The sequence below is a fragment of the Bos indicus genome, chromosome 17 (assembly GCF_029378745.1).
Source record: "Bos indicus isolate NIAB-ARS_2022 breed Sahiwal x Tharparkar chromosome 17, NIAB-ARS_B.indTharparkar_mat_pri_1.0, whole genome shotgun sequence".
Classification (NCBI taxonomy): Eukaryota; Metazoa; Chordata; class Mammalia; order Artiodactyla; family Bovidae; genus Bos; species Bos indicus.
Window position 1 is genome coordinate 54,047,822 of NC_091776.1, and position 25,856 is coordinate 54,073,677.

The window sequence follows — 25,856 nt, forward strand, 5'->3', positions numbered from 1 at the left end:
TGTGGAATCTTCTCAGACCAAGGACTGAACCCATGTCCCCTGCATTGGCAGGCGGATTCTTAACCATTGGACCCCCCCAGGGAAATCCACATAATGAGGTTTGCAGAGAGCCCAGTTTGAGATCCAATGAGCATATATGAGACAGAGCTAGCCAGTGTAATTCCATAGACAAATATGATGATGCTTATTCAACAGTGTATTTCAGCCTATCATCACAAAGTGCAATGTTCTTCCGTGTTGGGTATTGCAACGGTCTCCCAGAATAACCGTGTCCATTTGACCCTCCATTTTGGAAGCTCAGTCTCTTGTTAGTTAGTCACTCTGTCACATCCAACTCTTCTGTGATCATATGGGCTGTAGCCCACCAAGCTCCTCTGTCCATGGGATTCCCAGGCAAGAATACTGGAGTGGGTTGCCATTTCCTTCTCTAGGGGATCTTCCAGACCCAGGGATCGAACCTGAGTCTCCTGCATTGGCAGGCAGGTTCTTTACCACTGAGACACCTGGGAAGCCCTTAGTCTCTCATATTCATCCCCAAATGTATGATGTGGTGTAGATCAGCCTTAATGGAATCCAACCCTCTCAGAAATCAGAAAACTTGTCTTTATATATTCATGGTTCAGTGTCTTAAGACTCCACACTCCCAATGCAAGGGCCTAGGTTTGGTCCCTGGTCAGGAAACTAGATCCCACATGCCACAGCTAAAAGGTCTAAAGATCTTAACATGACTGAAAGGTCCTAATGCAACGAAAACTGAAGATCCTATGTGCCGCAACTAAGAACTGATGTAGCCAAATAAATAAATAAATATTCTTCAAGGAGAATCAAAATGCTCCAGAGATGCATCAAGAAAATAAAGAGGAAATGAAAGAGTCTGCATATGGAAAGAACATTCTAACGGTTGCCCCAGCAGCTGTCTCCCGATCTCCTTGGTGAATCAGACAAGCCATGCCACCTCTCTGGGAAATGGATTTAGTCCCTGAATGGGGAGATAACTTGGACAGCAAAGAGATCAAACCAAATAATCCTAGTGGAAATCAACCCTGAATATTCATTGGAAGGACTGATGCTGAAGCTGAAGCTCCAGTACTTTGGCCATTTGATGCAAAGAGCCGACTCATTGGAAAAGACCTTGATGCTGAAAAGATTGAACGCAAAAGGAGCAGGGGTCAGCAGAGGATGAGATGGTTAGATAGTATCACCGACTCAATGGAAGTGAATTTGAGCAAACTCCCAGAGATAGTGATGGACAGGGAAGCCTGGCATGCTACAGTCCATGGGGTGGCAAAATGTCAGACACGACTTAGCGACTGAACAGCAACAACAACAACAGGGGGATAACTCCCTGGCTCTCTAATCCCTATGACTGTTCAGCTCTAAGAAGCTACAATTCTCTGCATTCAGAAGAGGGCAAAACCACTGGTCCCTGGAGTGAACAGGGGCATGAAGGAGCTGGGGGATTCAGCTGGGCCTTGAAGGATGGATAGGTGGAGATGGGGGAGAAGAAAGCTGAAGAGTCTGGGAAGATGGAAGAGAATAAAAGTGAGAGAAGCCTGGGTCCTCACAGACCAGTCTAGCTGAAGAGGAGGGCTGTGGAGGGGCAGCAGGAGGACAGAAGGATGGAGGGAAAGGTCCGCTGGGGGAGTCCCCAGACTGGCACACTGCACCTGACTCACCAGTTGTAGACCACGATGCCCACCATAAAGAGGTTTTTCAGAAACCCAATCCACGAATTCTCAATGAGAAGGACTTTCACAGACATGAACTGGCATCTCAGGGGGGGTTGGCTGCATGCACCCATGGTGAGAGTCCTCAACGTGCCACGGGAAAGAAGTGCCTCTCAGCAAAGCCAGACTTCACTGGCACGGTGCGGTGCCTGAGCTCACGGAACAAAGGTAAAGCTAGAGTGAAAGGGCGTGACCTGAAAGTGAACTGTCCTCCCATCCGGTTAACTGATGCCTACCCCAGGGCCCACAGAACCCTAAGAGAACTGTGGGTCCTGGGCCCTCTGTGCCTCATGGAGTAGTCGAGCCTGCAGCCTCTGTATCTTACAGTTAAAATCTCAAGAGAAGAATCTGATTGTGTCCAACCCTGGTCCACTCAGCTGTGTGTGTGTGTGTGTGTGTGTGCAGGGGTGGTCAGAAAGGGGCCAGGGGCAGTCAGAGATGTCCTGCGAAGAAAGTGGAGGAGAGCCTGCACCCTGAAAGGCAAGTTAAATGCTGGCTTCCTGTGGCTGCTGTAATAAGCCACCAAGAACTTAGAGACTTAAAATAACACAAACATTTTTTCTCTTAGTTCTGGGGAGTCAGATGCTTAAAATCATTCTTAGAGGATTCAGATCAAGGGGACAGCAGGCCTGCTCCCTTCTGGAGTCTCCACTAGACAGTCTGTTCTCACCTCTCCCAGCTTCTAGACCATCCCAACCACAACTCTCTACCCTCAACTCTTCTTGGCACATTTTCTTTTTTCCACTTCAACTCTCTTGCCCCTCCCCCCTTATAAGGACTCTTGTGATCATGCCGGGGCCATTCAGATAATCAAGAATAAGCTCTCTGTCTCAAGACCTTGAACTTAATCACATCTGCAGAGCTCCTTTCGCCACATAAATTACCATGTTTACAAGTTCCAGAGTTCAGGACATGGAGATTTGGCACGGGGTGGGGAGCATTATCCAGCCTCCTAAAATATAGTCAGGGCTTTCCTGGTGGTTCAGCAGTAAAGAATCCACCTGCTGATGCAGGAGACGTGGGTTTGATTCCTAGGTCAGGAGGATCCCCTGGAGAAGGAAATGGTGACCCACTTCAGTATTCTTGCCTGGGAAAATCCAATGGGGAGAGGAGACTGGTGGGCTATCATCCATGAAGTCGCTAAGGAGTGGGACACGACTTAGCTACTAAACAACAACAATATACCAAGCCCGTTCTACTCTGCCACACCATTCCTTGAGCTAGCTAATGAAGGGGGTTCAGTTTCTTGTTACTCACAGCTTGGCTAAGACATCATCTGTTCTTCCAATTCTCTTTGACTATTGCACTTCTTATCCACTATCTAGTTCATTTGGAAAAACCTTCCTTTTCATACTTCTTAAACTCTCTCTCTCTCATTCCAAAAGCTCCTACTCCAGAACACAATACTTTCTACACATCCTACTATATGGAGAGAAGAGAGTGAGTCCTAATCTATTAGTTAATGTTTACCAATTAGAGGAAATATTGGACTGGCCAAAATTTTCATTTGGGTTTTTCCAGAACACAGTATGGGGAAATCCAAACGAACTTTTTGACCAACCCAATATAATGGATAGGTGTAAAGGCATTGAGCTCAAAAACTCAGTTATACAGATACAGGCCATGGACCACCCAAATTGGCAGAGGTTTATCTTAGAGGCCCAACGTTTTAAATAAGTCCAAACCCAAATTAGCCAAAATTGTGTTATATCCTCTAGTAAACAAAACCCAAAAAAACTAGTGTCGTCTTAAGCTTTGGTGAGAGAAGTAAAATATTCTCCTTGAGGGTGGTGATAAGCTAATGACCTATGCCCTAATTAGGCAAGAAGCAGAAGGAGCCTTGTGTTCAGGTCTTATGAGGCACACATTTAAAGAGAATCCTTTTGGTGTTTGTAAAAGTGTAAACTTCACAGAAAAGCACAAAGAACATGAAAATGTTCTAACATTCTCCCTCTCAGAGGTTATCACTGTTGAAAATTTGTGCACATGTTCCTGAAGCCTCTTTATGCCCCCACCTAGACACACAAACATGGCTACACTCTACATGCTATTAAATAACGCTGGTTTTGCTCAATAATATGTTATTAACTCTTCACAATAGTAGTGCAAAATGGATGATAAAGATGGATCTATGATATGTACCCACTTTGAATGGTTACAGGGTATTCTAGTGTTTAGGTTGGAACATATGAAATTGCCCATTTTGCAGACAAAACAATAGAATATTGGCAATTCTGTACGGTTCAGCCTAAGAAGTGAATTGTGAAAATTTGCCAGCTGTTCTCTTACTGATGGATATTGAACTAGAACTTTTGTTCAGTTTTGTAAACATTTTCGGTAGTCTTGATATAGCTTTTACTATGTGTCAAGCACTCTTCTAAGCATATATTAAGAACAAATACTAACTCTTTCCACCCTCACCTGCCCAAAAGTAACCCTGTAAAGAAGGAACAGTCTTACCATCACCTTGCTGCTGCTGCTGCTGCTAAGTCGCTTCAGTTGTGTCCAACTCTGTGTGACCCCATAGACGGCAGCCCACCAGGCTCCCCCATCCCTGGGATTCTCCAGGCAAGAACACTGGAGTGGGTTACCATTTCCTTCTCCAATGCATGAAAGTGAAAAGTGAAAGTGAAGTCGCTCAGTCGTGTCTGACTCTTAGCAACCCCATGGACTGCAGCCTACCAGGCTCCTCCATCCATGGGATTTTCCAGGCAAGAGTACTGGAGTGGGTTGCCATTGCCTTCTCCGTACCCTCACCTTATAGCTGAGCAAACTGTGACACCAATAAAGTGAGCCCAAGTTCACATAGTGCTGTAGACTCAATGTTTGTGACCCCCCACCGAAATTCATAAGTTGAAACCTAACCCCGATGCAATGCTATGAGAAGGTGGGGCCTTTGGGAAGTGAGTAGGTCACAAAGATGGAGCACTTATGAATGAGAGTAGTGCCCTTATAAGAGGCCCCTGAAACAGCTTACCTCTTCTGCTGTGTGAGAATACAGCAGAAAGATGGCCATCTGTGAACCAGGAAGTGGGTTTTTACCAGAAAACATATCTGATGTTGCACTGACCTTAGAATTTCCGGCTTCTCGAACCATGAGAAATAAATTTCTGTTGTTTACAAGCCACTCGGTCTTTGGTATTTGTTACAGTGAACTAAGACATGTGGTAAGTAGCAGCATTAACTCCTAGCTCATGCTCTGTGTGCTATTGTAAATGGAAGTGCTTTCTTCATTTCTTTTTTAGGTTGCTCATTATTGGTATGTGGAAACATGACTGATTTTTGTGTGTTGATCTTGTGGCGTGAGACTTTACTGATTGGTTTATTAACTTTAATGAGTTTTTTGTGAATTCTTTGTGATTCTCCATATATAGTATTTTTTTTTTTTTTTTTTGGCTATACCAGGTCTTCATTCCAGCTCACAGGATCTTTAGTTTCAGTATGCAGACTTCTTAATTGTGGCATGCGTGGGGGATATAGTTCCCTGACCAGGGATTGAACCGGGGGCCCCTGCGTTGGAAGCCCACAGTCTTATCTACTGGACCCTCCAGGGAAGTCCCCTATATATATGATCTTATCATCAAAGTATAGTTTATGTCTTCCTTTCCAACTTGGATGCCTTTTATTTCTTTTTGTTGCTTAATTGCACTGGCTAGAATGTCGAATATAATTTTGAATAACAGGCATTTCAGTGGTAAAAACCCTCATCTTTGTCTTGCTCCTGATCTTTGTCGGTGGGGGAAACCCTCAGTCTTTTGAGGCTCAGTCTGTTCTCTTCAACACTATACTTCAATAATTCTCTACTCTCCCCTTTCATGTTGCCAGGCACATGTTTACCCAAGAATCTTATCACACCTCAGGTAAATTTTACACCTTAAGATAAGTCTCTGAGTCAAAGGTCATGCACATGTATTTTATGTCAGTTCACTTTACCAGACCACAACAGCTTGAACCATTTCATGTTTCCACCAACAATGCAAGAGTGCAGGCATCACCTTTTAAAAGAGCCTTGACAAACCAGTGTGTGGTTGTGTGGGCTTGGCTGGGATACTAAAGAGTCTGGATACTGTCTTAGGAGTACAGAGCCAGAGGGACTTCGGCTATTATTTTGGCTGCTGCTACTAAGTCGCTTCAGTCGTGTCCGACTCTGTGTGACCCCATAGACGGCAGCCCACCAGGCTCTCCCGCCCCTGGGATTCTCCAGGCAAGAACACTGGAGTGGGTTGCCATTTCCTTCTCCAATGCATGAAAGTGAAAAGTGAAAGTGAAGTTGCTCAGTCGTGTCCGACTCTTAGTGACCCCATGGACTGCAGCCTTCCAGGCTCCTCTGTCCGTGGGATTTTCCAGACAAGAGTACTGGAGTGGGGTGCCATTGCCTTCTCCGATTATTTTGGAGAAGTGGAGAAATGTAATAGCAGGCTGAAGCCATTTGGAAAGTGTCAAGTAGAAAATGGACCACAGGGCAGAACTCTAACCAAAAGGGAAAAATTACAGGGAGATAAATTTTGGTTCAGTGTAAGGAAGAAATGTCTAATAATTAGAACAGCCCTAGAACAGAACAAGCTTTCCCTGTAGCTGCTAGCTGGTGACACTGATGATACTGACAACAATGATGATAATTTTCATTTATCCCATGATCTCCCTTTCTCTTGAGTCTCCTCTCCATCTACATTTCAGCATCAATTTCCCATCTTAAAAATAAAGCTTCCCTTGACCCCACATTCTTCTCCCACTACTTGCTGCCTCTCTCCTCCTTTGTATCCAAGTCCCTTGAAAAAGTGAGTCACCACATCCATTTCCGAGTCTCCATTCACTCCTCTGCTCACTCCAAACTGGCTCCCACCCCTGGAACTTCTATAAATCCTCTCTTGTCAAGTAAACAACAACACCATCACTGAATCCAGTAGACATGCCATGGACCTGATCTTCCTGGAATTCTCAGCAGCATTTGATACCAGTGACCATGCCTCCACTTTTCCCCTCGCCTTCCCAAATCCACATTCTCCTGACCTTTGGATCTCCATGTTTGCCCTTTCTGAGAATCCTTTGGTGACCTCTGTGCTTTTCATCACTTAAAGGTTAGAATTCCTCAGGGGTCTGTTCTAAGCCCTCTTGTCTTCTCATCTACATCCTCTCTTGCTGGTCAGTTGCAGCTACTGCCATGGTTCTAGTTAACCATTTTTATGCTGGTGATATAGAAATCTACATCTCTAGCTCCATTTTCACATATCCATCTATCAAATAAGTATCTACATTTGTTTGTCACATAGACTTGCGCCTGTAGTGCCTTCAGTTCTGAATTCATCTTCCACCCTAGATGGGCATTTTCCCCGCTTCACATTTCCTATCCCCCATAAGTTCTTCTACCACCCATCAGTGGCCCAAGCCAGAACATGGCGAACCGCCTAATTTATCCTTTCCCTCATCCCCCCCATCCATTCCATTGTCAAATCTTATTGTTATGTCTTCCTAGCATTATTCAAAACCATCTACTTTTCTCGTCTAACTCCTCATTCCAAATCACTGTGAACTCTCACCTGGATGGCCCGATATTCTCCTAAATGGTCTCCCTCCCTCTGTTTGTACTCTTACCTCCTCCATTTTCTACGGTACTTCATGGGGAGCTTGGGCTCTGGGTTCAACATCGGCTCTATCACTTACTACTTACATGACCTTGTGTAAGTTACTTAGCCTTTCTTTATTTTTTCTTTAATTTTTAGTTGCAGTGGATCTTCATTGCTGCTCCATGGCTTTCTCTAGTTTCAGTTCATGGGCTTATCATTAGGTGGCTTCTCTGGTAGCAGAGCACAGGCTCTAGGTGCACGAGCTTCAGTTGTTGCAGCATGGAAGCTCAGTAGTTGTGGCACACGGGTTTAGTTACTCCTGGCCCAGGAATCGAACCTATGTCACCTGCCTTGGCAGGTGGATTCTTATCTACTGTACCACCAGGGAAGTCCTACTTAGCCTTTCTGAGTCATCGGTTCTTCTTCTATAATTAGGGGATATTAGATTTATATTGGGCTTCCCTGTTGGCTCAACTGGTAAAGAACCTGCCTGCCAATGCAGGAGATGCAAGAGACGTGGGTTCAATACCTGGGTCAGGAAGATCCCCTGGAGAAGGAAATGACAACCCACTCCAGTATTCTTTTTTTTTTTTTGATGGAAAAACTATGGGCTTCTACATTGGCCTTATGACTCCTCAGCTTTGTGTATAGGTGTATGTCCGTGTGTGTGTGTCTGTGAGTGCACTTGCACTCACATACATGGGGAAGCTTCTTAACTGCTTTGAACCTCAGATTCCTTGCTTGTGAAAAGGGGATATTAAAGTTTATCTCATAGATCTGTTGGAAGATTAGATGACCAAAGAAGCACTCCAGTATTCTTGCCTGGAAAATTCCATGGACAGAGGAGCCTGGTGGGCTACAGTCCACAAAGTTGCAAAAAGTCAGACATGACAGAATTATATTGGCCAGGGTTCGTAGTTCTAAACAACAGAGTCCACTCTGCCAAGTTTAAGAAGATTGTCTAGAAAACGCAAATCTATACAGGTAGGGTATAAGTTAGTGTTTGCCTGGATCCAGTGGGTAGGACTGGGGAGTGACTGCAAATGGGAATGAGGGATCTTATTGGAGTAATGAAATATTCCAAAACTGAATTGTGATGATGGTTATCCATCTTGCAAATTTATTAAAAAATCATTGAAGTATATGCTTTAAATGGGTGACTTTTATGATATAATAAATTATACCTCTGTTGGATCACAATAAACTGTGGAAAATCCTGAAAGAGATGGGAATACCAGACCACCTGACCTGCCTCTTGAGAAACCTACATGCAGGTCAGGAAGCAACAGTTAGAACTGGACATGGAACAACAGACTGGTTCCAAATAGGAAAAGGAGTACATCAAGGCTGTATATTGTCATCCTGCTTATTTAACTTATATGCAGAGTACATCATGAGAAATGCTGGGCTGGAAGAAGCACAAGCTGGAATCAAGATTGCCGGGAAAAATTTCAATCACCTCAGGTATGCAGATGACACCACCCTTATGGCAGAAAGTGAAGAAGAACTAAAGAACCTCTTGATGAAAGTGAAAGAGGAGAGTGAAAAAGTTGGCTTAAAGCTCAACATTCAGAAAACTAAGATCATGGCATCCAGTCCCATCACTTCATGGCAAATAGATGGGGAAACAGTGGAAACAGTGGCTGACTTTATTTTTGGGGGCTCCAAAATCACTGCAGATGGTGATTGCAGCCATGAAATTAAAAGATGCTTACTCCTTGGAAGAAAAGTTATGACCAACCTAGATAGCATATTAAAAAGCAGAGGCATTACTTTGCCAACAAAGGTCCGTCTAGTCAAGGCTATGGTTTTTCCAGTAGTCATGTATGGATGTAAGAGTTGGACTATAAAGAAAGCTGAGTGCAAAAGAATTGTGCTTTTGAATGTGGTGTTGGAGAAGACTCTTGAGAGTCCCTTGGACTGCAAGAAGATCTAACCAGTCCATCCTAAAGGAGATCAGTCCTGGGTGTTCATTGGAAGGACTGATGTTGAAGCTGAAACTCCAATACTTTGGCCACCTCATGTGAAGAGCTGACTCATTGGAAAAGACCCTGATGCTGGGAAAGATCGAGGGGAGGAGGAGAAGGGGACGACAGAAGATGAGATGGTTGGATGGCATCACTGACTCAATGGACATGAGTTTGGGTGAACTCCAGGAGTTGGTGATGGACAGGGAGGCCTGGCGTGCTGCAGTTCATGGGGTCGCAGAGTTGGACATGACTGAGTGACTGAACTTAAACTGAACTGAAAGTTGTTTTAAAAAATAAAGGAAGAAGGAGATTTTAAAATGACATTAGGTAATTCATACAGTCTCTTGGTAGACCAAAAACCCAGCTTGCTGAAACAATGCACAGCTAGGAACAACACCCAGAGAACAGGTACTGTTCCAGAGAAAAGACTCTGCCAGCCACTGCCGAGCCATAGGTAGAAATTCATGCCAATAGTGTTTGAGTGCCAGAATCTTAGTCACTGCCATGCCCCAGTGAGCTCAATGCCTGGGGCCACATCTGCTATAGGAGGCTGAATAATGACCCCAAAGCTATCATGTCCTAATCCCCAGAATTTATAACTGTTACCCTGTTTGGGGAAAAGGTCTTTACAGATGTGATTAAGGATTTTGAGATGGTGAGATTATCCTGAATTAGGTAGGCCCTACATGCCATCATATGTGTTCTTATAACAGAGAGACAGAGGGACTTCCCTGGTGGTCCAGTGGTTGAGAGTCCACCTGCAAATGCAGGGGACACAGGTTTGATCCCTGATTCAGGAAGATTCCACATGCTGCAGGGCAACTAAGCCTGTGAGCCGCTACTACTGAGACTGTGCTCTAGAGCCCTTTAGCCACAGCTACTGTGAGCCCCTCATGTCCTAGAGCCTGTGTTCTGCAACAAGAGAAGCCATTGCCTTGAGAAACCCATGGACCGCAACTAGAGAGTAGCCCCCACTCTTTGCAACTAGAGAAAGCCCGTGTGCAGCAAAGAAGACCCAGCACAGCCAAAAATCCAAAAAATTTTAATTAAAAAATTAAAAAAAAAAGAAGATTTCATGCACACATACATACACACATACAGGAGAAAGGTTCATGAAGGTGAAGCAGAGAGTCAGAGATGCAGGCCTTGAAGACTGGTGTGATGTGACTACAAGCCAAGGAATACAGGCCACCCCTAGAAACTGGAAGAAGCAAAAAAGTCTTCTGTAGAGCCTCTGGAGGGAGCATGGCCCTGCTGACCTCTCAGTTTTGACCTAGTGATACTGATTTTAGGTATCTCCAGAACTTGGAGAGAATAAATTGTTGTTTTATGTTACCGGGTTTGTGGTTGGATTGTTCCAGCAGTGACGGGAAATTAACAACTGAGAACAAGTGGAGGCAGGGGAACAAGTGGAGGCCCACATACTGCTTATTTAAACATTTGAAAGTCATAACAGACTTTCTGGGGATTCCCTTATGTGCTTTTTATTTTTGCTTTTTCCTCTCTGCTTTTAATATTTTTTCTTTGTATTTAATTTTTGATAGTTTGACTGATATGTGTCTTGGCATATTTCTTCTTGGGTTTATCCCATATGGGACTCTGTGCTTCCTGGACTTGATTGACTATTTCCTCTCCCATGTTAGGTAAGTTTTTGACTATATACTCTTCAAATATTTTCTCAAATTCTTTCTCTTTCTCTTCTTCTTCTGGGACCCCTATAATTTGAATGCAGTGCATTGAATGTTGTCCCAGAGGTCTCTGAGACTACCGTCAGTTCTTTTTTCTTTTTTCTGTTTCATGGCAGTTCCTTCCGTCATTCTATCTTCCAGCTCACTTATCTATTCCTCTGTCTCCTTTATTTTGCAATTGATTCCTTCTAGTGTATTTTTAAAGATATTTATTTACTTTTGACTGCACTGGGTCTTATTGCTGCTCCGGGGCTTTCTCTAGTTGTGGTAAGCTAGTTGCTAGTTATACTCTGTAGTTGCCATGTGCAGGCTTCTCATTGCAGTGGCTCCTCTTGTTGCACTGGCTCTAGGGTGCACTGGCTTCTGTAGTTGTGGTGCGTGGGCTCAGTAGTTGTGGCACCCAGGCTCTAGAGTGCTGGCATCAGTACTTGTGGCCCACAGGTTTAGATGCCCTGTGGCATGTGAGATCTTCCTGGACCAGGGATTGAACCCATGTCTCCTTCATTGGCAAGCAGATTCTTAACCACTGGACCATGAGGGAAGTCCCTGAGCCTTTAAAAGTAGGGAATTTCCTTTGGCTGGTCCCAGAAGAGAGGTCAGAGATTTGAGGCATGAAAACATTGTGCCATCACTGGCTTGAAGATAGAGGGGAGCCACACGATAAAAAATGCAAGTGGTCTCTAGGATCTGAGAGTGGCCCCTGGCTAGCAGAGCTCTGAGTCCCATGATGGCACAGAATTGAACTCTACCAACAGGGAGAATGAGCTTGGAAGTGAATTTTCCCCCGAGTCCCAAAGTGAGAACTCAGCACAGCATAACACTCTGATTTCAACCTTGTGAGACCCTGAGCAGAGAACCCAGCCACGCCAGGCCCAAACTACTGACCTACAGAACTGTGAGCTAATAAGTGGCAGTATTTTAGGTGAGTTTGTAGTAATTTGTTATGCAGCAATAGAAAACTAATACAGTCCCACAGGCTCCTTACTCCATAGGGAAGCTCACAGCTAGCAGAGGGCCAGGGTGGGATCTCTAAACATGGGGTCCAGGAAGTGGCCCCTATGGTGTCGGTCAAGGCTGGTATCAGCCCCATACATTCCTTCAGATGAAGTCTGCTCATGCTCACCACCCCATGTTATTTCCTGTGTACCGAACCACTGTTGCATGGTGCATATGTTTGAAAAGCCTGGGTCTCATGCCTGTGTCCTAGCTGCAAGGGAAGCTGGGAAATTAAGTTGTGACATACAGTCAAGAGGTGGAATCCATTACCTGGGAATTTCCCAGTAGTTACGCTGTTCAAATCATGGTTACACATTATGAGGACCAATTCTTTGGGTTATTTACAAGGATCAAACAGGCTAATACATGTCATAAGCTAAGAACAGAATCTGGCCCATGCTAAGCACTCAGTAGTACTCAATAGATGTTGCCATATTGAAAGTAGAATGCTTCCTTTAAAATGAAATTATGAACCCTCAGTATGAACTCTGAATCTATAAAACCCTTAATGTTTCCTTTATGGTTGGAATTTGTCATAATAAAATGTTGACAGTGGGGTAGGAAAGACTCTTCTTCCTTTCTCAGTGTCCTCAGGATGAAGTTCAAGCCTGTTCCCAGTTGGATTCCTGCTGGCTTCTCTAGTTCCACTTCTCTGGCATTTTGCACACCAGTCAGTTGACATGTGTAGTAGTGTGAATAATCTATGTAATCTGGTCCTTGCTCTTCCCAGCATGGTGCTCAAAACCCAGGGGGGCTGGGAGAGCTCTACCCTGGTGGGAAGCGGGGCTCGAGTGTGGTGCCCAGAAGCCTGTCGGTACATGATAGCCGGTCCACAGAGAGGCCTCTGCCATTCTGCACTGAAATAAGAAAACCAGGACAACAGGACAAGCTCTTCATAAAGTGAAAATCATTCACTTAAAAAGACCATCTTTTTTTTTTTTTTAAAGACTCTGTGCTTCTAGCTTTTTCAATGTTTTGGTTTAGACATTAGTGAAGGGAAGCTGAAATATGGTAGTAGTCGAGGTGTTTTAATAGTTTGACATAGTTAACAATGTTGCGTTAGTTGGCAATCTAGCCTCTTCTTGGTCTTTTATGTTGATAAAAGGCATCATCATCCACCAATGAACCTAGATTCATCTTTGCCTTCTAGAAAATCTGTCAGTTCCACCTCTAAAACATAGCCTGTTTGCTCACTTCTCTCCAGCTGCACTGCCCCATTCTAGTCCAAGTCACCACCTTCTCTCCTCTGGGTGGCTCCAACAGCCTTCTTACTGGTCCCATCACTGCCCCTTTTGCCCCCCAACAATCTACAGTCTGCACAGTGGCCTGACAGTGCTTTTAAAAGCGTGAATCAAATGGTTTCACTCCCTTGTATAAAACTTTCTAGTGGCTTCCCATGGCATTGAGAAACAAATCCCAACCCTGGCCCCTGCCTACCTCTGTCCTCAGCTCCTGCTCCTTCCTTCTCACTCACCAGGTTCTGGAACACGCTGACCCTCTGACTGTTCCTCTTTTTTGCTTCCATTCATTTGTGTTTGCTGGTCTCTTGGCCTCATATATAAGGTGGCTCAATTCTTCTCCTGGAGGGGGTCTCCTCCTGAAGTGGGTCTTCTCTGGGCCTTCCCATCTCTGTCTCATCACCCAGGAGCCCAGGGTGGGTTGAGAACATGGCAGATATCTTATGTTTCTGTCGCCCTCAAGTGGCAGGGGCCATGCCTGAGTTGGATTTGCCGCTCTCTGGCCTCTGGTGACTCTTTCCATTTAACAAGAGGAAATCCAGCCACACAAGTGTGTGGTCACCCTCCAGTAATGGGCAGCCAGCCAGGAGCTACATTTAATGATTGCAAATTAGCACAACAGCACCATCTCCATGGTGACAGACAGCCTAAGGCTGTGCAGGACAATGTTGCTTTTGCTACTGGCCTGGGCAGAGGCTAACTTGAGGGAGAAGAAGCAGTGGTGAGTAGAGTTTGTTCTCCTGTTTCTCTCTCAACCTTCCCTGCTCTTCTGTATTTATTGGAAAAGCTTCTGAGAGGACTAGTCTCTAGTGAAGAGGGATATCTTCCCAAGAAAACACCAATATCTTTTACTTCTCAGCTTTAAATCTTCCTATGACTTCGCAACTCATTCAGAATAAAATCCAAATAACTCAGAGTGGGCCTTCAAGGACTTGAATGATCTGTCCTCCCATTTCCACCCAGGTTACCTCTCCTTCAGTGTTCACTCTGCTTCTACCACTCTGACCTCCTTGCTTTTCCTTGAATACCCTATCAAGTCCTCACCTCAGGGCCTTTGCATTTCCTATTCCCTCGATCAGAAACACTCTTCTTCCAGATATTTCGTGACTTGTTCCCTTTCTTTGGGCAGATCTCAGCCCATATGCCTCTATCAGACATGTGCTCATTCTCTGTCCTCTTCCCTAATTTATTATTCTTCATAGCACTTAACACCATCAGACATTTTATTATGTTTCTGCATTTTCATATCATGTCTCTTTCCTCCATTAGAATATAATGCAATGAGTTGCCAGAACTTTGTTTCACTGACTGTTATTAATATAATCTCTATTATATTAATATTAACAGAGTCTGACTCATAGTAGATACTCTAAAATTTGGGGAATGGGGACTTTTCTGGTGGGCCAGTGGCTAGGACTCTGTGCTCCAAATGGAGGGGGCCCAGGTTCAATCCCTGGTTGGGGAACTAGATCCCACATGCCGCAACTGAGAGTTTGCACGCTGCAAGTAAAGATCCCGCATGCCACAACTAAGACCTGATGCAGCCACATAAATAAATATACAAAATAAATAAATATACAAAATAAAATAATAACATTGAGGGAATGAATAAACAGTGGAGAAAGACAAAATGATGGGATGCTCATCCCAGCCTCCATCATCATCCTTCACTTGCCCTGGTCAACTCAGAAAGACAAAGAAGAGCCTGGTGAAAAGTAAGAATGATTGGCTAAATATTGAGGAGACCCAGTGCCTGGGCTTTCAAAGTCTGACAGATAAGTACTTTAGCAGTATGGTTTGTGGGTTAAGGACATTGGTTTTGGACTGAAATGTGGCTTAGACGGTAAAGTGTCCGCCTACCATGTGGGAGACCTGGGTTCAATCCCTGGGTCAGGAAGATCTCCTGGAGAAGGAAATGGCAACCCACTCCAGTATTCTTGCCTGGAAAATCCCATGGACAGAGGAGCCTGGAGTTCATGGGGTCGCAAAGAGTTGGACACGACTTCACTCACTCACTTTCTAACTGGATGACTTTTAATAATGTAACTCTATCTTTCATAGCTTCCATTTCCTTATCTGTGAAATAATGAAGAGAATACTTAAGTCCCAGCACATCAAATGAGATGATATAAATAAAGCTAACAGTAGAAAGAAGTTATCTTTATTGTCATTCAGGTGTTTGAATCTCAGTTTTCCTGGAGTGTAGTCATCATTATCCCATTCTTCCCATCTCATTGAGGCCAGAAGATGAAACACAGTATGTCTTGGAAAACCAGGAGCTGATTCTCAGAGGCACTTTCTGTTGAGAATACCAATGTCCCAGCCTTGACAATAATTTGGGGTAGAGTCTCCACAGGCCAGGTGCTGGGTTGAGACAAGCCAGGGATAGACCTGTAGCCTTCAGAAGTCCCTGGAATTCCTGGCTTTTGGAAAGACTTGTAGTGGCTCTTTGGTTTTTGTCTGTCTCTTCCTTCCACCCACTTTTCCTACTTCCTTTGGGATCCCCTGGAGTAGAAAATGGTAACCCACTGCAGTATTCTTGCTTGGAAAATTCCATGGACAGAGAAGCCTGGCGGGCTACAGTTCATAAGGTCGCAGAGAGTCAGACATGACTGAAGCAATTGAGCATAGCACAGCACAACCAATCAGAGTCTTTTCAGTGAATTTTTTGCCAGAGCTATCAGAAAAGACTTGTTTGTTCCTCTGGGATTGCTAAAAGGGGAGGATGTGGGGATTTGAATGTGACTAGCTACATAGCTACATAGAGAGCCTATTCAAGAAACAGAGCCAAGATGTGGGGAGAGAAATATAAATGAGGGAAAAAAAGTGTGTGGAGAGAGACCCAGCCCCCACAGTTTCACAAAGCTTGAACTTTTATAACCATCCATGTCTGAGAACAGCTCCGTCTCTTCCACTGCCCAGTTACGTGAGAATAAATCCCCCTATGTGCCTTGGTGGCTAACATGACTTAGGTTTCTGTCACTTAGTAGCCGAACAATTCCGCCTAACACAGTCCTATTCAGTATCCTCTTCACGCACTCCTGGAGCCCTGGAGTCTGGAGCTACATGATCTTGCCTGTAGCTACAGCCTTTGCCTTTGATTCTAAATCTGAACCCAGTTGCGAGGGACTGTGAGATGCTGATCAGCCTCTTGTCTTATTTCCTCTATTGCCTGCCTTGTACCTCCCTGTCTTCTTTCATTATCCTGACCCTGCCTTTTCAGCCAGTGTGTAGACAGCCTCTGAACCCAGGACCCCATGACCAGAATCCTCCCCCTGTTGCTATATATATCCTGAGTATTACCTAAAGCTGTCTGGATTTCCGCCTCTGGTCCACATCAGTCCTATTTGATGTCAACTACCTCCCCCCAATCCCTGTGCATTGTGGGTCTACCCATTTCACAGATGGCCTAGCTGCAGTTATATCAGCTTGAGGCCTCATAGTACATTGTAAGGCAGCATTTTCCAAGCTGTGTTCTATGGCAGGGGTCCCCAAACTGTGGGCCACTGACCCATACTTGCCGTGGCCTTCGGAAGCAGGCCGCACAGCAGGAGGTGAGCTGTGGGCCATTGAAGGAAGCTTCATCTGCTGTTCTCCATAGCTTGCATTACCACCTGAAACACAGCCTCCCACCCCGCACACCCACCCCCCATCCATGGGAAAACTGTCTTTCACAAAACGAGTCCCTGTGCCAAAAAGGTTGGAGACCAGTGTTCTATGGGACTTCATTCAGTGGGATGTAAATAACTATACGGTTAACATAGACGGGGGAGAAAGCAAAGCTGGAAATACTTTTTCTTCAGTTTTATATTTTAAAATATAAACAGTGGAGAAGCATTTTGTGTGGGGGTTATCTTGTAAAGTCATCACTTAAGGTAAAACTTGTGTCTTGTTAAAGTTGCCTATGTTTTAAATCCTTGAATTGTTCACTGCTATTGCTGCTGCTGCTGAGTCACTTCAGTTGTGTCCAACTCTGTGTGACCCTATGAACTGCAGCCCACCAGGCTTCTCTGTCCATGGGATTCTCTAGGCAAGGGTATTGGAGTGGGTTGCTGTGCCCTCCTGCAGGGGATCTTCCCAACCCAGCGATCAAACCTGGGTCTCCTGCGTTTCAGGCAGATTCTTTACCACTGAGCCACCAGGTAAGACCCTAAATTGTCCACAAAGCATAGCAAACAGATCTTCACTTCCCCACGAGTTCATCAGAGCCAGTTTTCCCTTCAGCTCTGGAACAAGCTGCTGTTTTTCCAGTTTTGCTCTCGGTGAAGGAGTTGGCTTATTTTAGGGGATATTTTGGGTGGAAAACATTCACAGGTAGAGTGGCAAGATGCTCACTTATGAGAAGTATGTGGGAACAGAGACTGAGGGAACCCCATCGTGAGGTTAGTCCTGGGCACCCAATTGTTGAATCATTGCACTGTTTAAATTGTGCTGTCTCCACAGATGTATAGAACAGTCTTTTGGACTCTGTGGGAGAAGGTGAGGGTGGGATGATCTGAGAGAATAGCACTGAAACATTTATATTATCATATGTGAAACAGATCACCAGTCCAGGTTCGATGCATGAGACAGGGTGCTCAGGGCTGGTGCACTGGGATGAACCAGAGGGATGGGATGGGGAAGGAGGTGGGAGGGAGGGTCAGGATGGGGAACACATGTACACCCATGGCTGATTCATGTCAATGTATAGCAAAAACCACCGCAATACTGTAAAGTAATTAGCCTCCAATTGAAATAAATAAATTTAAAAAATAAATAAATTATGCTCTCTCTCCATGCTCCTGTGGATCATGTACAGCTGAACTTGAGGGACTTAAATGCTCTTAAGATAAAATTCCACCATATGAAATAAAAATATTTATCATTGTAAGATGTTCATATAATAATCTGTTCTTATATATACAATAATCTGCTTTTAAGACGTTGTGTGCTAGACCCAAGAATATGGGAAACCACATCACAGTGTGGAACTGTGATACGTGATCTATGTATTGACTCATAAGGGAGCATTTGCTAACTATGTTCTTTATTATCTGTTCAGTGATATCTGGTCTAAGTAATATGTTTTATTTTAGAATTTTAACATACATGCTTATTATTTGCCTGGAAAGTCCCATGGACAGAGGAGCCTGGTAGGCTGCAGTCCACGGGGTCTCGAAGAGTCGGACACCACTGAGCGACTTCACTTTCACTTTTCACTTTCATGCATTGGAGAAGGAAAGGGCAACCCACTCCAATATTCTTGCCTGGAGAATCCCAGGGACAGGGGAGCCTGGTGGGCTGCCGTCTATGGAGTCGCACAGAGTCGGACATGACTGAAGCGACTTAGCAGCAGCAGCAGCAGCAGCTTATTCTTTATTGAATAGTAAACATATGACTCAAATAATGATAATCCTGGTAATATTATTAAGAAGAAGAACTAACACTTTGGCCTGGCCATATGTTGAGTATTTTTCACAGCCGTTTTACATTTTATTAATTCTTTTCATTCTCACAACCATTATCCCCATTTTACAGATGAGGAATCAGACTCAAAAAAGTGAAGGATATTTGAATCCACATTTCCAGATCTCAAATCCAAGCATGGGCATGGTTACTTTAAAAGTCAAAGGAGAGAGCGTTTGTGAAAGTACCTATTATATTCAAAAAGATTATTTTTAAAAAAGAGCTATCATTTGTGAAGCTCTTACCCTGTGCTAGGCATCGATAAGGGCTTGTCAGGCCTTTTCTCGTGTGATTATCACAACAGTGCTATGCACAGATGCAGAAACTGAGGCTCTGAGAGGTTAAGTGACTTAGTCAAGGAAACTTAGCCAGGCTTATGAAGTAAGTTGCTTTAACCTTTAACTGGTAAACTGCATTGTCTCCCTAATAGATTCAAGTTATCATCATCACCACCATCATCACAGAGAGCAAGAGGGCTTTAGCCATTAGGGAATTGTGAGTCAAAAATCAAAGTGAAAACTTCACTGGTGACACAGTGGATAAGAATCTGCCTGCCAATGCCGGGGACATGGTTCAATCACTAGTCTGGGAAGATTCCACATGCCAGGAGCATCTAAGCCAGTGGGCCACAACTACTGAGCCCACAAGCCACAACTGCTGAAGCCCATGAGCTTGTGCTCTGCAACAATAGAAGCCAGTGCAGTAAGAAAGCCTGCACGCAGCCATGGAGACCCAGCACAACCAAAAATAACAATAAAATAAATTATTTTTAAAAATCACAATGAGTTAATAACTCACTAGGATGCCTATGCTCCAAAAGACAGACACTATCAAGTAATGATGAGGATGTGGGGAAAATGGAACATACATTGTTGGTGGGAATACGAAATGGTGCAGCTGCTGTGAAACACAACTGGGTAGTTTCTCCAAAGGTTAAAAATAGAGTTTACCGAAAGTGCAAGTGAAGTTGCTCAGTTGTGTCCGACTCTTTGCGACCTCATGGACACCAGGCTCCTCCGTCCGTGGGATTTTCTAGGCAAGAGTACTGGAGTGGGTTGCCATTTCCTTCTCCAGGGATTGAACCTAGGTCTCCCGCATTGTAGACAGATGCTTTACCGTCTGAGCCACCAGGGAAGTAAAGGATCCATCAATTCCATTCATAGGTACATACCCAAGAAAACTGAAGACATGTTCATACACAAACATTCATAGCAGCATCATTCATCATAGCCTGAAACTGGAAACAACCCAGATTTCCACCCCACAGTGGTATATGCATATAATGAAGTATTACTCAGCCAAAAAAGGGAATGCAGTAAAGATACATGTTCCAGCATGGATGAACCTTGAAAACACGATGCTAAGTAGAAGAAGCCAGACACAGAGGACCATATATTGCATGATTCCATTTATATGAAATATCCAGAATAGACAGATCCATAGAGACTGAAAATACAATAGTGGGTGCTTAGAGCTGCAGGGAAATAGATGGATGAAAGTGATGGTTAAGGGATGTGGGAGTGGTTTTTTTGAAGTGATGAAAATATTCTGAAATTGATTATGGTGATGGTTGCACAACTCTGACTATACTAAGAACTACTGAATCATATATACACTTTAAATGAGTGACTTGTTTGGTATGTGAATTCTACCTCAATAAGATGTTTTTTTAAAAAAATCAAAGAAGGTCTTCTTGACCCCTGGGAGGGCCTAAAGTGAATTTAGGTCTGATCCTATTCCTCCCTGGAGTGGTGATGACTCACATAGATGCCAGCCTTATACCAGGCGCACCCTGAATCCTTGATTCCTCTGCTGGAATCCAGGGTGTTGCCCTGCATTTTCCCACCTTTTCCGGCCATGCCCTGGCCCAGCTTGCCCCAGCAGGCCTGGGTTAGAACCCAAAGTGTCACCCTCCCTTCCCGTGGCTTTTTCTTGCAGCTGACTAGCACTGCTTCCTCCTGCCTGCTGCTTCCTCCCTCAACTCCCACTCCTCCCCAGCTGGCTGTCAGCCTCACATCTCAGATTTTAAAACCGCAAGGAATTCAGGATGTGCCCCAGAAGCTGAACCTTGGGGTTTTCTGTGCTGCTAGCCACTGCAGAGACTTAGGGTCATCCCACACCCTACTTACCCAATGTAAGAAAAGAGCACCACGTGGAAGAGCCATTTAATGGTGCCATAAGTCTTGCTTTGGATCCAGATGATTTTGTTTGTCTCATACTGGAAAACATCATTCCAGCTGCAGCAGGCTGTCATGGTGAGAGGCTTGCTCTCCACTTAGGGCTGGACCAGGGCTCAACCCTCCCAGTCCGGCCACAGCAGACCCTCCAGGACAAGGAGAGTGAAATGTCCGGATTCTTAGCAGAAGGTTTTGAGTTCCTCCAATGACGGCAGAGAGGGGGCGGGTCCTGGCAATGGCCCCAGAAGTGTCAGGGAATAAACAAGTGAAGCCAAGTGCTACGGATGTCCAGGCCCTATCTGGCCTCCCCCAGATGCCTACACAAAGATGGTGTTCAAAGGAAGGGCATTTTAAGAATTCTGCCTTATCCCCTTTTTCCTTTCACTATTTTTTGGCTCATTTCAGCTGGGTTAAAGGGACAGCCCTTTAAATGTCAGGAGACCCAGTGCTTCCACTGTGCCTTAGTAAAGAGCCCAGATCTTTCCATTGCCTCAAGGCCCACTCAGAGACAGATGAGTTCATTTCTAGAACCCTTTATTCAGCCCTAGATGTATGTGAATGCTGGATGAATGAGGTATCCCCATTCCTCACTCCCTCACATCTTCAAAACACTCTGTTCTGTTTTGCTGGGGGCTGGGTTTGGGAGAGGACTTTATTTCTATGGGGAATATTTCCTGCCAACCCTCTAGATCGACTTTCCACTCTGCTCTATGCCCTGGAGGTCAACCCATGACCTACCCAGTCAGCCTAAAAGAAACAAACCTGCCATCCAACAAAATTAGATTTATTAATCCATTCGATGAGGGCGTGCACATCATCAATCAAAGGGATGGAGTTCTCATCAGATTCTGGGAAAGGTGGAGTTTAGAGCAAATTCAAATGAAAGCAAGTTTCCCAGGTGGCTCAGTGGTAAAGAATCTGCCTGCCAATGCAGGAGCCACAGGGTTGATCCCTGGATTCCATAAGATCCCTGGAGAAGGGCATGGCAACCCACTCCAGTATTCTTGCCTGGAAAATCCCATGGACAGAGGAGCCTGGAGAGCTACAGCCTGTGGGGTTGCAAAGCGTTAGACGTGACTGAGCAACTGAGCACGAGCACGAACAAGTTTTCACAGGCTCAGAGCAAAGCAGGTTTCTATAAAACAGCCAACTTCAGACCTGGATTTCAAAATGGACCCAGGGCCCTGTTTCCTCGGAAGCAATAAAGCTAAGATAGATGTCGATTGTTGTTTCCAGAAACACTTTATTGGAAGTTCTATACCTGAGCTGAAAATCAAGGCTGCCTTTCTGTGTCAAGATGACTTAGGTTCTCCAGGCAAAACAGGAACTTTCATCCTTTTTTATTAATATTTATTTATTTGGCTGTGTTGGGTCTCAGTTGCAGCACGCAGGATCTTCGTTGCATCATGGAGGATCTTTCATTGTGATGCATGGACTCTCTAAATGTGGTGCATGGGCTCTAGAGCACTCAGGCTCGCTTGCTGCAGTACACAGGCTTAGTTGCCCCGAGACGTGTGGGATCTTAGTTCCCCAGCCAGGGATCCAACCCACATCCCCTGCATTGCAAGGCAGATTCTTAACCTCTGGACCACCAGTGAACTCCCAGGAACATTTCATTCTTACTGATGTAATTTCAAATAGCAAAGTTTCTGATAGTCTGTGATTTTAGAGGATGACGTTTCTCATTGAATAACAAAGCAGCAGCCACTCACTCAAAGATGGGGAGTATTATTACCTTGTGCATGCTAAGTCGCTTCAGTCGTGTACGATTCTTTGCGACCCCATGGACTGTAGCCTGCCAGGCTCCTCTGTCCATGGAATTCTCCAGGCAGGAATACTGAAGTGGGTTGCCATTTCCTTCTCCATTATTACCTTGTAGCTATACAGAAATGCTGTTTCTTGTTCCCTTTGCAGTGGAATTTATCCATTTCTGCTCTTCCTGCCTGCTAAGTAGCCGGGCAGATTTTTACTTTTCCAATCTGAGCTGATTTTTACTTTCTCACCTGCTGTGTCAGGGACTCCCTTACCTCCCAGCTCTCAGTACAGGAGGCAGGAGAACAGGAGGACAGTGAGGTTAGATATGTGTTTCCTTGGCTTCTCTCCACCCAACTGCACATGGTAGGGCTTCTGGGCACCACTCCCTCCTTTCCCCTTCAGGCTCAGATTTGATTGCCAGCCCTAGGGGGCTCACCATCCCTTACTGGTTTTTCTGAACTCTGCCCACACCTCCATAAATGGTCCCATCATTAGTTATCTTGCTGGAGTACACCATTGCTTTCCTGGCAGGACTCTGAATAATACAGTTATCTTCATCTGTGTGAAGAGGAGATCCACAGTAAAGCTTGATGGTTAGAGCACAGGTGCTGAGGGATGAGGGACTAATTGTCTAGCTTCTTTTTAAAATTAAAAATGTTTTTAAATTTGGCTGCTCTTGGTCTTGGGCTTCCTTGATAACTCAGTTGGTAAAGAATCTGCCTGCAACGCCTGAGACCCCAGTTCGATCCCTGGGTTGGGAATATCCCCTAGAGAAAGGAAGAGTACCCACTCCAGTATTCTGGCCTGGAGAATCCCAGGGACAGGGGAGCCTGGTGGGTTGCCATCTATGTGGTCGCACAGAGTCGGACATGACTGAAGCGATTTAGCAGCAGCAGCAGCAGTACCTCAAACTCTTGAATGAGCATTTAAATGCTCTCTTGACCCCATCCAACCACTGGGGAACCAGAAAATTCAGTCTCACTCTATATCCCTCATGTGCCCAGAAACAGAAGCAGAAATATTTAGTGAACAGTATTGATAACTTTTGCATCTTCTCTCTGGAAAATTTAATTCACACATATTGTTTTAAGAATCACCAAAAGCTAAAAAAAACGGGGGGCGGAAGGGTGAGAGGAGCAAATATGTCTATTATTTGTTTAACTCTGCGATATATAGCTAGAAACAGGTCCTCCTGTCTAACTTGGGGAGAGGCAGTGCAAATTTAAAATGTAGGTTCCCTTATTCAAAAATGAAGAATTTCAGGATGGCATCTGCAGGGCATCAATCCAAGCTCAGATCTGTTCTAAGCCTAGGTTCCTATGTGACTATACAGGTCTCATGTCCATGCAGTTGGCCATGTCTGAAATGATATGAGATGGTCTCCAGGGAGAGAATTGAGTATTAGTCCTTGTTGAGAGACTTACTTATTACCTTTCTGTGAAGTTTTCTCCACCCTATATATGCATTACCTTACCAAAACAAAACAAAACGCTGACAGATTTTAAAAAGTTGTGTCTCCAGACCAAACCTGCCTTTGGAATTCCACATCTGTAGTCTATGAAACTCCAGATCCAAATATCCCACAGATCCTTCAAATCACAACTTCAAAATGGGATACTTTCCCATGAAATAATAGAGCAAATAAGGATTAATGAGCGTGGAGACAGTAGAGATGGGCTACAGTGGTCTGTTGCCTGGTGAAGTAGGAGCTTAAGTCTTGAATGGAACGGAGGCTGGAGGGCTTGGGTGAATTTCTCTTAGTCAAGGGTGTTTGTGTGTGTTCCTGGTTACAGAATCAGAAAATCAAATGACTTCCTTCAGAAAAAAAAAAGAAGGTTTTGTTGTTGTTGCTGTTGTTGTTTCTAGGAAAGACTGTTATCTCACAGAACTGAAATGCATAAAATGTGGCCCCAAATGGTGAGAACCCATCAGGAGAATAGGAAAAAAAATGTCCTGTGCTGAGGTTGCTCTTCCAATTTGTCTAAAGCTGTGAGGTTCCCTGCTCTGCATTTCTCTCTTTCCACCCACTGCATCTCTCTCTAAACGCTGGCCATCTCTGCTTCTCAGATGCTGTCATGGATAGAGGTCCACCATTCAAGTGATGGCTTCCCTGATAGTTCGTAAAGAATCTACCTGTAATGGATTGCAGGAGACCCCAGTTCGATTCCTGGATCGGGAAGATCCACTGGAGAAGGGATAGGCTACCCACTCAAGTACTCTTGGGTTTCTCTTTTGGCTCAGCTAGTAAAGAATCCACCTGCAATGCGAGAGATCTGGGTTTGATCCATGGGTTGGGAAGATCCCTTGGAGAAGGGAAACGCTACCCACTCCAGTATTCTGGCCTGGAGATTTCCATGAACTGTATAGTCCATGGTGTTGCAAAGTCACTACTGAGTGACTTTCACTTTCACTTTCACATTCAAGTGAAAGCCCAGATGAGTGCCAACTCCAGAATTCCAGGGGAGTGAATCTTAGGGTATTGGCTACCTTCCCTTCTTTCGCTATGCCACTTCCCCACTCCCCTTCCTGGGCTCACATCCCACATAAGCTACTTTCACCCAGATTCTGTCTCAGGGTCTACTTTGGGAAAACCAGTCTATTTCACCCTTCTCTACTGTTGTTAAGGAGTCAGAAACTTATTCTGAGAGCAATAGGTCAATTTCTAAGCAGCGCTGTGACATGATCTTGTTTTCACTTTAGTAAAATCACCCTGGCTGCACTGTGGAAAGTGGATAGAAGGGGCAAGAGTGGAGGCAGGCATTCGACCCAGAGAGGGGGCATTGTGACATAGGGGGGGGCTGAGGACAGATCCCCAAAGAACCCAATACCATGGAGACTAAGCAGAGGCATCAGGGAAGGAGCGGAAGACCAAGGGCATGCATGCACTCTGAAGGCAAGGAGAGAGTGGTTCACAAAGAAGTCAGTGGCCACAGGAGATATTAAGAGCAATTATAATGCTGCAGGATTAAAGGGCACTAGTTAGGAGGCTGACGCACAGAGTCGGACACGACTTAGCAGCAGCAGCAGCAGCAGCAGTTAGGAGGCTGACAGGTAAATTAATGGAACAGAAGAGAGTCAAGTATTAAACACAGGATAGGCAGGAACTTAGTGTATGATAAAAGCATTTACAATCAGAGGAGAAAGAAATTACTCAAAAATGTGATCTCAGAGCATTTGGCCAGCCATTTAGAGGAGGTCGGTGGTGGGAGAGGGATGTGGTATTCTAACCTTTCATATTAAAAAAGATGTTCAGCTGTTTGAAATGTGATAGAATCATCAAAAGTGAACAGAATCGG

The 25,856-nt window shown here is 44.7% G+C and overlaps 2 protein-coding genes across 5 annotated transcripts in view; one reads left to right on the forward strand and one right to left on the reverse strand.

Annotated features, from left to right (window-relative positions):
* The window catches only part of P2RX7 (purinergic receptor P2X 7), a 60,661-nt gene extending 39,662 nt beyond the window's left edge, over positions 1 to 20,999 (reverse strand). Inside the window, exon 1 of one of the 3 annotated variants that reach the window (XM_019978102.2) lies at positions 20,758 to 20,999. In XM_019978102.2, coding sequence (XP_019833661.1) covers positions 20,758 to 20,882 — 125 coding nt within the window. In that variant the 5' untranslated portion in view covers positions 20,883 to 20,999. The other 2 variants (XM_070769527.1, XM_019978104.2) reach the window with 2 other exon arrangements.
* The window catches only part of IFT81 (intraflagellar transport 81), a 222,572-nt gene that overhangs the window by 64,934 nt on the left and 131,782 nt on the right, over positions 1 to 25,856 (forward strand). The window contains exon 1 of one of the 2 annotated variants that reach the window (XM_019977956.2): positions 4,863 to 4,894. The exons of the other annotated variant lie outside the window; for it this stretch is intronic. The gene's annotated coding sequence lies outside the window, so the exon portion shown is untranslated. Of the gene's footprint in view, positions 1 to 4,862; positions 4,895 to 25,856 lie in introns of those variants that run through there. 2 annotated transcript variants of the gene reach the window in all.